This window comes from Eumetopias jubatus, unplaced genomic scaffold (assembly GCF_037043125.1).
Source record: "Eumetopias jubatus isolate StellerSeaLion01/CBP00866 unplaced genomic scaffold, mEumJub1_p1.0 scaffold_9, whole genome shotgun sequence".
Taxonomy (NCBI): Eukaryota; Metazoa; Chordata; class Mammalia; order Carnivora; family Otariidae; genus Eumetopias; species Eumetopias jubatus.
Window position 1 is genome coordinate 72,021,007 of NW_028274815.1, and position 12,764 is coordinate 72,033,770.

General features: G+C 33.9%; 1 protein-coding gene across 3 annotated transcripts in view; it reads right to left on the reverse strand.

The window, feature by feature from the left end:
- Positions 1–271: 271 nt before the first annotated feature.
- The window catches only part of FOXN2 (forkhead box N2), a 63,558-nt gene continuing 51,065 nt past the window's right edge, over positions 272–12,764 (reverse strand). For all 3 annotated transcript variants that reach the window (XM_028103896.2, XM_028103895.2, XM_028103897.2), the window contains exons 5-6: positions 7,119–7,187; positions 272–4,652 (exon numbers count right to left, since the gene is read on the reverse strand). In XM_028103896.2, the coding sequence (XP_027959697.1) occupies positions 4,129–4,652; positions 7,119–7,187 (593 nt within the window). In that variant the 3' untranslated portion in view covers positions 272–4,128. The remainder of the gene's footprint in view (positions 4,653–7,118; positions 7,188–12,764) is intronic.

Consider the following 12,764-nt stretch of genomic DNA (forward strand, 5'->3'; position numbering starts at 1 on the left):
TACATATGCACAGGAAAAGAAGTTCATCTTCAGGAAGAGAATAATGGAATTAACACTATTTTAGCTTTCAAAATGATTAAAATGGCTTGTAAAAACCAGGAAAAACAATACTTAAGAAAGACTTTTAAGAATTCTGAAATTGAAACTTTATTTTTCATTTGTATGACTTCAACTTTGTAACACCAAAATGGAAAGGGCGTGTGTATGTATAAGTATGAGCCACTTACATCTACACTACCCACCTCAAAAGGACAGAGAAAGTACACCAATGTTATAAAACAAGGTTTATTCTGCAATACTTTATCATAATGAATTGCATCTCTTTGGTAAAAATAAACTTTATAAACATTTTAATAATCAGAGATTAGATACAAAAACTAAATATCTGTTAGGTTGCTTTTAATATGAACAAAGACTGGCAACTGAGAAGTGGTTCACTTGTGACTGGTCATCTACTGGCAGTTATAACTCAAACTCAAGGCAATTTTTATGCTACATTAGAAAAGAGGATAAGGAAACCAGTTTAATAACTCAAATTTCTTGAATCAGAAAGCATTCTTACACTTTCATTTGAAAATAAATAGTTACAGTGAATTGGCAATTATACATTTTTATACACTATATGATGGCAACATAATACTTTAAAATGAAGCACTTAGTTTAATAAGAAATGTACAACAATGGCACTGGCAGTTAGATGCAGAAATAAATGTGCTTTAAGAAAAAATGGCAGGTATAACATTAAAATACTCTACTTTGTCTTTCAATAAATATTTTGAGTACATCATTAATATAGTGAAGTAAACTTTGTTTAAATCAAAGTTTACACATTTCAAACTAACAAAAAAAAAAACTGTAAAGTATATGTAAACCAGAAAGCCTTTAATTAAATGTGTGGTCTTCACAAATGGTTGTTAAGTTACTGTAGTATTTAAGACAAATCTTTACAGCTTTGTGAATTATTCACATCTGTTGATTAAATTGCTAGGAAAGGCCTCCTCGTCTACAAAGACACACACATTCCCTCAACACTTTCTCTACCTTTGAATTCGTGCTTACATATATTTAACTGACCACCTAATACGAACCTTTTACATAATGCCTCAGAAAGTAGCAAAAGAAAAAAAATATATATTCTAAGCCTTACTATATACAGGGGAATCTAAGTTAAGAGAAGTCATGCTGGCTATAGGGAAAGAAGGAAAGGCTCAAAGGTGGAAAAAAGGAGGCAATCCACCAATAATTAGATTTTCCATGAATACAAGTATGTTTTCTTTCTCTGAATTTGAAAGGTAAAATAAAATATTAATGAATTTAGTAATATATTGCACAAATAAACTTCAAAAATCTATATTCAAGAAACACTGATTCTATTTGGGATGGGAAAGATGAAGATTAATTGTGCTGAGTCAAAACTTCACTAGAAATCTACTATAAACTAGAATCGGTTGTAACAATTTATATTGATGTAAGGCAAATTATGTTAGCTTAAATCACAGTCTTAAAATATGCTGGAACATATATAACCTCTCTGGGATTGCCAAGCTGTTTCTATTACAGTGTAATTTATTAATATATTATTAGAAATACAATTTCCAGTCCATAGGACTTGAAACGACTTTCCTTAATTGGGTGGTTATTAGCCATGTTTTTATCTCAACACACCTGAGGAATGGGATCATAGTATCTATGAAAGTAATAATGGGGGAATCATAATTAAAAAGGTACTTCCCCTTAAAAATAACTGCCTCGGTAAATCAGCAAATGGAAAAAGTGATGCACTAAGTTCTGTATATTAAGTGTAAAATACCATATGACTTCTTCCCATTAGCTTTTAGTATGAAAGCGTTGTCTTTGCTAGTGATGCATTTAAACTTTTAAATTCGAAGAGGGAGAGAATATTAAGTTTAAAGAATTATTGTTATTTATATTAAGCCAAAATAATTTTGAAGATCCCTCTTAAAGGGGGAACAACTCTCCCCCTCTTTATCTTAAATCATCCTCCTCTGCTTATGAAGAGTAATTATCTAATGGACAGGAACCAGAGAGAACATCTGGGGTACAGAATTTCAGTAGAACAAAATAAACTGGAACCAGGTCACTGAAACACACTGGTACTAAGGTCTATCCAGAGGGCCACCATAAACAGCTTTAAGATATTGTTACTGAAATGATTTTTATAATCTGTGTACTACTTACACTGTGGTATAAGCATTTTTTGGTGTGTTATAGTCACTGTCTATGTAAAAGGTGTTAACTTGGATTAGCCATTTTCTGTAGTAGATATGACAAAAATGAAGAAAAAAACAACCCCAAATACCTCATCCTGCATACTTAAAAACTATTTTTCATTATCAACAAATTTAAAAATTACTGTATTTCAACAGCACCGATTCTATTAATGTGGCTATCCAAGTTCAATTACAATTAACATGGAAACAGGACAGATAATATTAATGTTGTTATCCCTGGCTCTGGCTTAAAGTTTTGCCAATTGAAAAAGATGTTTTCATTATGCTTCTCATTTGACAGTTTTGCCCAAATAAAATTTACAAGTTAAAATAAAAATACCTCTTTAAAAAAAAATCCAAGAAAATGCTTTAGTCATAGAAACAGCTGAAAGTAACCAACCAAAATCACGAGCCTATGTATGTATGTATGTACATGTATACAGAAATTATCAGAGAAATGAAAACAAGGTCATTGTTATAAAACAGAATGCACCATGAGATAAGACTGAATTTTGGAAAGTTGCTTCCACCACCGTAAAAAAATATATATAATGAGTAAGTTTGGTTTTATTAGTATCCTGTGTTCTTTCTAAATTAATATAGTCAAACTATAAAAATGATATGGAAAAATGTCTCATAAAGCAGATTTGTTCAAATACTTAAAAAAAAAGGTGCCTTGTCAATGCACCTTTGGAACAGCAATATAAAATCTTTTAGCATGGAATAAATGGCACATACGTTATTATATTGCCTCCCCCAAAGGGTGTACTGTATAAGATTTAATTTTATATGAATTTTGAAACTCATGAAGGTACTTGGTTTCTACAGTTTTGTTAAATCCTCTTAAATTTAATTAGGAATACAAACTTAATTCATACAAACCTTGGACAGAAGGTTTTTCCTAAATGATCTATCTTTATTTAAGAGGACATAAGTAATAAGTATTCAAAATGTTTATATTAGGTTACACTCCATTCCTACTACAAAATTCCCAGAATGTAGTCCATTTAACAAGTGAAAGATTCTCTTATTGCAAAAAGTGTGTCAAAATGAGTGTTAACTCCATAACATACTTTATGGCTATTTTTGGGTTATTTTTACTCAACAAAGACAGCTAGTGGCTAAAATGGTTGCAAAGCACTTTGGGAATGAACAAAAGGCCCCAATAAATGTTATGCAACATCTGGGAAGTAAAAAAAAATTCAAAGATAATATTATAATAGGAATTGGAGTGTTCTTATTTGAAATTTTACCACAAAACTGCCTTTTCTAAATTTCAAAACTCTTTGCTATACTTCCTGCCTATGTAGCCAAAAGGAGCTTTCTAGACATCTAGGACCTTTTCCAATTTATATTCAACTTTGTCCATGCTTCAACAAAAGATAATTAAAAACTAAAATTAAGACAAAATAAAAAAATCCAAATCTCATTCTACTGGATTGCATGAGTCCAGAGAGAAGTATGTGAGAAAGACATCAGCAACATTTTTAGCTGGATCAGCAACTACAGTTAATTACAAATGATTGGAAAAGAAAATGAAAAAAAGTTACAGAGTTGCCAATTCTTACACTTTAACACATTAACAGAATAAAAGATTTTTCCTACAAGTTTTAAGACAGGCTGTGGATTTTCTTATATAAAAATTTCCAAATCTTAGAGACACTTATCACAAAAATTATGCTTTTAGGACTTGGCAGCATAACTATGGTTGGGCATGATCCTAACAGCAATCATTTAATAAAAATCAAAACAGACATGTTGTGAAATAAACAAGTAATTAGCACCCCTCCCCCACCCTAAAACAAAAGAAGTCCATTATGGCTTTGATATCCCTGGTAAAGAATTAAGTAGAAGAGTATTGCCACACTTTAAAATAATTTCACACTAATAAGTATTTCTATTTTTTCCGCTGCCTTTGATTTTGTGTCTTTGCAGTACTTATTAGGGAACCCAGACATGTTCGGATTCCAGCAAGGTGGAGCAGAGATCCAGCCGCCTCTTTGAGCTCCTCATCAATTTCTTGACATAACTGTTTGCGCATCTTTTTGCCTGGCTGCCCTTTTTCAGAGGCATCTGCACAAGCCTGTGATGCATAGCCACTGTCTCCAAGAGGATCATCTTCATAATCAACATCTGTATCTTCTTCACTGTGAAATCCTTCGCTGCCATCACTTCCCACATGGCTACTCTTTGGGATAAATTCATATGCCTCATCCACAGAGGACAGAGAAGACACACTAGACCTGGACGCACAGCGCTGTGCGGCCATGCTGCTTGCACTGTAATTGTGGTCTTCTTTTGGATCAATGCTCGTGGCCAAAGAATCACTCTCTTGCAATCGCACACTACTGGGATGATTAAATGCATTGCTGTAACTCCTCTTTTTTTGCATTGCTGTTTTAAGAGGAAGAGGCTTCTCACCTGTGGAAAAGAAAACTTCCATCAATAGGTCAAATGCATCTGATTGCAAGAAAAGGCCATTTAAACTACTGTATCACTACTGAGTAGTGCTTTAGGGTTAGTAATGTTCTGTAGGTTTTTGTTCACTTGTTTCTTTTTTTACTTAGACCACATATCATCCTGTAGGTATTAACTTGAAATATTTTAAAATCACTTCATGATATGTCTTGACCTTTCCATGAAAAATGTAATTGTTTTGAGCTGTTCGTACAGAATGCCTCAATGGGAATGTGCCACTGTTGAGCTAACCATTTTCTTATTGATATTTAGGTTTTTCCAATTTTTCACTACTGTGAATAATATTGCAATGAAAATCATTCTAGACGCCTCTTCTTACACATATGCAAATATTCTTCTAGAATACCAAGAAACAGAATTATTAAGTAAAAGAATATATACATTTCAAATTATAATTTTTTTTAACTGAAGTATAGTTTATATACAATCTTATATTAGTTTTAGGAGTACAACATAGTGATTTGATAATTCTATATACATTATGTAATGCTCACCTTGTGTAGTCACCATATAAAGTTATTACAATATTATTGACTATATTCCCTATGCTGTACTTTTTAACTCCCTGTGATTTATTTTTTAACTGGAAATTTGTAACCTCTTAATTGCCTGCACTTATTTCACTCACCCCCCACCCTCCTTCCCCCTGGCAACCACCAGTTTGTTCTCTGTATTTGTAAGTCTGTTTGTTTGTTTTTTTAAGATTTTACTTATTTATTTGACAGAGAGAGCACACGTGTGCCATGTGCACAAACGGGGAGCGGCAGGCAGAGGGAGAAGCAGGCCCTAGGACTCTGGGATCATGACCTGAGCCAAAGGCAGATGCTTAACTGACTGAGCCACCCAGGTGTCTGTTTTTGTTTTTTTTTTTCCTAAGATTTTTATTTATTTGACAGAGAGAGAACAAGTGAGGAGAGGGGCAGATGGGGAGGGAGAGGGACAAGCACACTCCACACTGAACATGGAGCCTCATCTCAGGGCTCCATCTCACGACCCTGAGATCATGACCTGAGCCAAAATCAAGAGCCAGGCACTTAACAGACTGAGCCATCCAGGCATCCATTTGTTTTTGGTTTGTTCATTTGTTTTGCTTTTTAGATTCCATATGAGTGAAATCATACAGAATTTGTCTTTCTCTGGCTTATTTCACTTAGCATAAAACTCTCTAGGTCCATTTATGTTGTCAAGAATGTCAAGATTTCATTCTTTTTTTATGGCGGAGTAATATTCCATTGTGTATATATATCACATCTTCATCCACTCATCTACTGATGGACAGAGGTTGTTTGCTTCCACATCTTGGCTATGCAAATAATGCTGCAATAAACACAGGGGTGCATGTATCTTTTCGAATTAAGTGTCTTTCTTTTCCTCAGGTAAATATCCAGAGGTAGAATTACAGGATGGTATGGTATGGTACTTCTATTTTTAGTTTATTGAGGAACCTCCATACTGTTTTTCATAGTGGCTGCACCAATTCGCATTCCCACCAACAGCAGGTTCCCTTTTCTCTACATTCTCATCAACACTTGTCATTTCTTGTCTTTCTGATACTAGACATTCTGACTGGCATGAGATCTCACTGAGGTTTTGCTTTGCATTTGTAGCTGGTATTTTCAAATTGTGTTCCAAAATGGTTGTACTAATTTACATCTTACAGTGTATGACAATATCCAGTTCCCACAATTAACACCTAATATTATCAATCATTTTAATTTTTCATAATCTCATGGACAAAAAAAGGTAGTATCTCAATATTGTTTCATTTTGCATTTCCGTCTTCTAGAGAAGTTGCCTATCTTTTCAAATGTGTATTGTCCACTTTATTTCCTTCCCTGAGACCCACTAATTCATATATTTTCTTGGCTTTTCTGAACATTTTTCTTATTTCTTACTTGTAGCGTCCTTTTATATACATATACTCAATATTAGCCATTTGTTATATACATAGTAAAAAAATGTTCTCCTTGTGTGACTTTTCTTACATATATTTTTTGTTGTCAGAACTACAAAATGTTGATGTTTAATTAAATTTACCTATGTTTTCTTTTATGGATTTTGCAGTTTGTATCTGAAGGGTTTTCCAATTCCAAGGTTATAAATATACTTTCCTGTATTTTCTTATTTATGGCTTTCATTTTTACTTTTAAATTCTCAACCTTAATTTCTATACATGCTATTATTTCTTTGTTTCTTGGTCCATGTAAAGTATCTATCACAGTATTAACTTCAATCTCATAACTGCTCACATATATTAATGGAAATATAATAAAATAGAAACTAAGTAATTCAAAAGAAAACACAGAAAAAACAATTTTGCCTATAATATTTAAATATTTTGCATTCTAAATTACATTTCATAAAGCACTCACAAAAATGTATTTTAGGAAGAATGGGATGATTGCTTACATTCTAAAATGCCTTGTTCTATAGAAGTATTTAAAAGCATCATTGCAGTGGCAGCATCAATATCAGATTCTGAAAAAGGAAAAGAGTAACAATATTAATGTTCTTTATAAAAGAGAGGCTATTATAAGTATTTGCAAAGGTAACCAACGTTAAGAGTTGGTGTATATTCTTTTACTTAAATACATACACACACACATTAAACAAAATGAGACACATTATTCTGCAATCTGTTTTGGTTCACTTAAAATTATGAACAGTTTTGTAGATAGTATCGAATAAAGGAGAATTGAGAAGTACTGTAGATAATAAAATTTCTTATGATTTTCTTAATATCTAGCTTACTTTACTGTAAGAAGACAGTATGTTATTCATAAAGCATACAAAATATGTGTTCATCAACTGTGTATATCACTAAGGCTTCCAGTTAACAGTAGACTATTAGTAGTTAAGTTTTTGGGGAATCAAGTTATACATGGATATTTTTTAACTGCATAGGGGAAGGAAGCAGGGGTCAGCACCCCTAACCCTGGCATTGTTCAGGGGTCAACTGTAATTAACTAAAAATGTACACTAAGGCATTACTACTTTTTAGCATTTTTACCTTAAAAAAAAAGATTTATTTATCTGAGAGAGAATGAGAGAGACAGAAAGAGAGAGGGAGATAGCGCAAGCAGGGAGAGGGCCAGAGGGAGCAAATATTGAAGCGGACTCCCATGACCCATGAAATCAGGACCTGAGCCAAAACCAAGAGTTGGACACCCAACCAACTGAGCCACTCAGGCGCCCCTACCCTAGGCATTTAAAAAGTATCTTTATCTGTGCATATCTGCAGTTATGAAGTACTTCATTAATTACATACTAGTTACAGGAGTTAAAAATATGTGTATTTGGTCAGTCTAGATCATGTGAATTTACAGATGCTAAATAAATAATAATTGCTGGCACAAAAGTATTAGTAATGTTTTTAATCATAATTATATATGAGCCCACAAGTACTATAGCCTTCATAGGAGGTCAAACATAATTATGGATATTCCAGAAGGAAAATGAGCTTCAAAAGGATGGTAAAATCAGCAGGTTCTACTCCAGATAAAGTCATTATGCTCTCATATCTACTTTTCTGCTAGAAGTTCTTCTCCATCTTGGTGATCTATTATTCTGAATAACTGTAATTAAATAAAAGTAATATGGTATAATCTAATGTGAAGGAAAAGTTAGAAAATATTTAGAAATTTTAGGGGTGCCTGGGTGGCTCGGTTGTTAAGCATCTGCCTTCGGCTCAGGTCATGATCCCAGGGTCCTGGGATCGAGCCCCGCTTCGGGCTCCCTGCTCAGCGGGAAGCCTGCTTCTCCCTCTCCCATTCCCCCTGCTTGTGTTCCCTCTTTCGCTGTGTCTCTCTCTGTCAAATAAATAAAATCTTAAAAAAAAAAAAAGAAAAAAATATTTAGAAATTTTAGATTACAAAGGATGTTTAAAATAAGATTCAGATATGAAACTTCCCATTTCTATCTCAAAGCTAGAAAATTATTACCCTGTTTCCCATTTTATTTGTAATACCTAATTATAAAGTTATTTTAGATAATAAGGCCATAAGGATATTGACTTGTTTTCTCCCCAACTTGACCATAAACTCTGTGAAGACAGAAAAAGTTACTGACTTTACCAAACAGACGTAAGTAAATCAGAAGATGGTTGTTATGAAAGAGCATATCATACTACAACTCTTTCCCCTTCAATAAACTGTGACCTTGTGAAACAAGAGTCTCTATGAATGCCTTCCCAATTAAGATAGGAACCGGTCTCATCCCCTATGTTCCACAATGCCTGGAACAATAGTAGGTCCTAAATAAATGTGTCAATAATAAAGTATATGATCTCTTTGCCCTCCTTTCCTTAGATCAAGCTAATTATCACCAAATTACTAACGTTGGGTATCAATGGGCTTGGCATGTTCTGAGTATTTTTTTTTAAAGATTTTATTTATTTATTCATGAAAGACAGAGAGAGAGAGAGAGAGAGAGAGAGAGAGAGAGGCTGAGGGAGAAGCAGGCTCCCAAGGAGCAGGGAGCCCAACGTGGGACTCGATCCCAGGACCCCGGGATCATGACCTGAGCCGAAGGCAGACGCTTAACCATCTGAGCCACCCAGGCGCCCTGAGTATTATTAATTCATCTAATCCTCACAACTTTATGATGTGGGTACTATTAGTATTTCCATCTTAACAATGAAAAAAACAGACACAGACAGGTCTCTGGGGGGCGGGGTGGAACTTGAACTTCTCAGTAGTCTACTTCCAGAACCTAGGCCTTCTATTTGTACTCTATCAATCATCAATCATTAATACTCACTAAGTACCCATGACTAAAGTAGGAAATTCTGCAGGATTTACAGAATATACTGTAAATTCTCTATTCTGTTATTCACTCAATAAAATGAGTACCCTGTTATGAGCCAGACATCATTCCAGGCTGTGGGAATATAGCAAAAAACAAAACAGGAAAACCCCTACCCTCTCAGAACACAAAGGAATAATTAAAACACAGTATGTCACAAGGTGACAAACATGAGGGAGAGAAACTAAGTGTAAAGGGGGATAGAGAGTGTTGGGAAGGGTGACTGCACTTTAAATACAGAGGTTAGAGAAGGCTTCAAGAAGAAGCAAGCGTTGAGCAAAGATTCAGGGAGATGAGAAAAAGAAGATATCCGAAGGAAAAGTATTTCAAGGCAGAAAGAACAGTAAGTAAAAAGAGTATGAATCAGTGTTTCTCATGTCATAGCCAAGAAAAGATCTCTCCAGTTCTAGTCTTTTAGAATGAGACCTGACTATAATTTGATAGAGTTCAGTATTCTAACATGTCTTTGAAGAAGAAAAGGTTCAGACTCTAGCCCATATTGTATCTCTGTGTGAACTGGAAAAAAGCAAGTCAGCCTCCAGGTGAATGCTTCCCTGTACGAAGGCACACAGCTTGAAGACTGGAGCGTGGGCTGAATTTCAGACCCCACTCACTGCCTCAGCCAAGTGGCCCTGTGCAGGACAAATCTTGCATGGCATTATGCAAAAGCCCTGACAGACAGTTTCCTGTTCCATAAAATAATTTTTCTTTTAATAAAAGAAGGTCTACCTTGTTTCCAATTTCATTAAAAAAAAAAAAGGAGGTGATGGTGAGGGAGAATCTAACACTGAAAGCATAATGAGGAAAAACTTTCAGAAAATTTATAATCTTATAAATGAAGTACCTATACAATCTTATCAAAAAAGTTAGTGTATCTCTAGCTTAACTTCCTATAGTAAACTTTCATTAGAATTCAAGGAGTCATATTTCTTAAAAACAATACCTAAAACTAAAGAAAATTGGTGAGGCTTACCCTGACAACATAAGAAAGATGCATGGACACTTCTCTTCTTAGTTTCCAAATATTTAAAATGATAAAATTAGATACTATTTTTGTAACAGTAGAAGGGCAGGAAAAGTATACCTTAAACACATTTATTTCTTGTATAGATTTATTATAACCAAATTGATTTGAATTCTCCCACATGAAGTTAACTTTATGAAACCGAAAACCTCCCTGCAAAAGAATTTTATCTATATGTAATTTGTTTGGTTTCAAATATTTTAGGTATGCTTCCCATGATGCCTTGCCAATTAGCTCTAGAAAAATGTCTAACTGCAAGAGAAATGATCCCACTCAGTAATCAAGAATACCTGATTACCAATGATTTGACCAAGGTACAATCTTGAACTTCTTAGAACAAATACAACAGAAACTCTGTGTAGACTTTACAAACAATTTTTATTTAGAGTACCCAATCTGTTTTAGTATTAAAATTAAACTGAAGACTTACTTGTTTATTGTCACAACTGAAGACACTTCATGTTATTTTTTCACTGATAATACTTTAGCTCTTTAAAACGTAGCTGTGTTTTTAAAAACATACTATTAGCTAGGTAACCACTATATCCAGTTCATAAAGAATAAAAATTTTGTTCTTTTATAAAGTCTTTCGTATATATTTTCTCTGACACTATTTAGTTTAAGCAAATAATTCACTTCTAGTTGAAAGTCATTTGTCATTAAGAGTCATGAGATCCACCCAAATAGTGATTAAAAAAACCCACTTAGTTCAGTCATATTATTTCTCTTTTTTTCCTTCATAGTTCTGACTGGAGTTCAAAACATGCTACTGATTTAATAATTGATTCAAATAAATTTCTGTCATAAGTGTTAATTTGTATGTCCTGGTTTATATTTCCTTAGCCTTGATGCTGGGAAATCACTAACAATAATTGAGAAAAAAATTCTAAGACACTAGGTTCAGCTATGTGAAACTGAGAGTTATGACACAAACTGACACATTTGTTATCTGATTCTCAATCCATTTGCTTAAGGAATGATATGAGAACCATAGAGGTATAATTTAAATTGTTATAAGCTCAGTAATAACTATAAGGACTTATTACATCTATCAAAGCTAACATACACATTTACAGAGTATCCAAACACAGAAGCTGTCTCTTGTGATTCTCTAATAGAGGAGAGCAATTTTGATAAACTGCCAATACTTTAAGCTGCTTGGACCACTGGTTTAGTTTCATTTCTATTAAGATACAAATTATGCTAATTTGGAATCTTAAATTTGAACCTAGATTTGCACTTAGCCCCTAACATCATCATTAACTGTCCTAAAGTTTATATTTGCTTGTAGTATACTAGTGCTTCAGTATAAATACTGTAATTCAGTAACTAGAATGTGAGTTCCATTTTTGTCATTTTGTTCACTGATGTATCCTTGTGCCTAGCACACAAGTATGTTCAATAAATATTTCTTAAGCAGATGAATTTATTCTAAATCTATACCAAACCAAAATATTGACGAAAAAGATTTTGTTTTGCTATCTCAGTATGAGATTCCTGTGCCTCCTGCCCTCTGTTATACAATACTGTAACATATATATTGGCACAGAAAGTTAAGTCATTGTAAGGTGAGCAAGAGAGACAACTACAGTTTAAAACTGCTGCACCTACTTTGGGTGATAGTGACTATTTCTGGAATTTCTCCGCCTAAATAAGGTCTCCTATTGCTCTTATTGTGTTTGAAGGTAGCTCTATTATAATGATTAGTAAAGATGATTCTATGAAGTGATAGATGAATCTAATACTGGATTCTAATACTGGAACTCAATGACACCTAAGTGACCTTAATAAAACACAGAACTGACAATGTTGCCTCATTCTTTAAAGCCCTTCAGCAGCTCCCTCAATGCCTCATACCTAGCAGGAGTGCAGGTTCTGAAGTCAGAGTTTCTGAGTTCCTTGTATGCCTTTTACTAGTGATGTGGCCATGAGAAAGTTACTTAATCTCTCCAAATTTCAGTTTCCTTATTAGGTAAGAATACCTCAAAGAGTTGTAAGTATTAAATGAGATAATGCACTTACAGCACCGTAGTAAGGAACTCAATGCTAATGTTATAATTATAGGAGTTCAAACTCATTACACTAAATAAGTTCTCCTTGATTTGGCTAATGCTCGCTTAAACTTCTTCATTTGGCTTGCCCATACTAAATGATCACATCTACAGCTACTGGACCAAGGCTGCCGAATCCTCTTCTATAATCCTAGGCTTCAGCCATACTCATTGGCC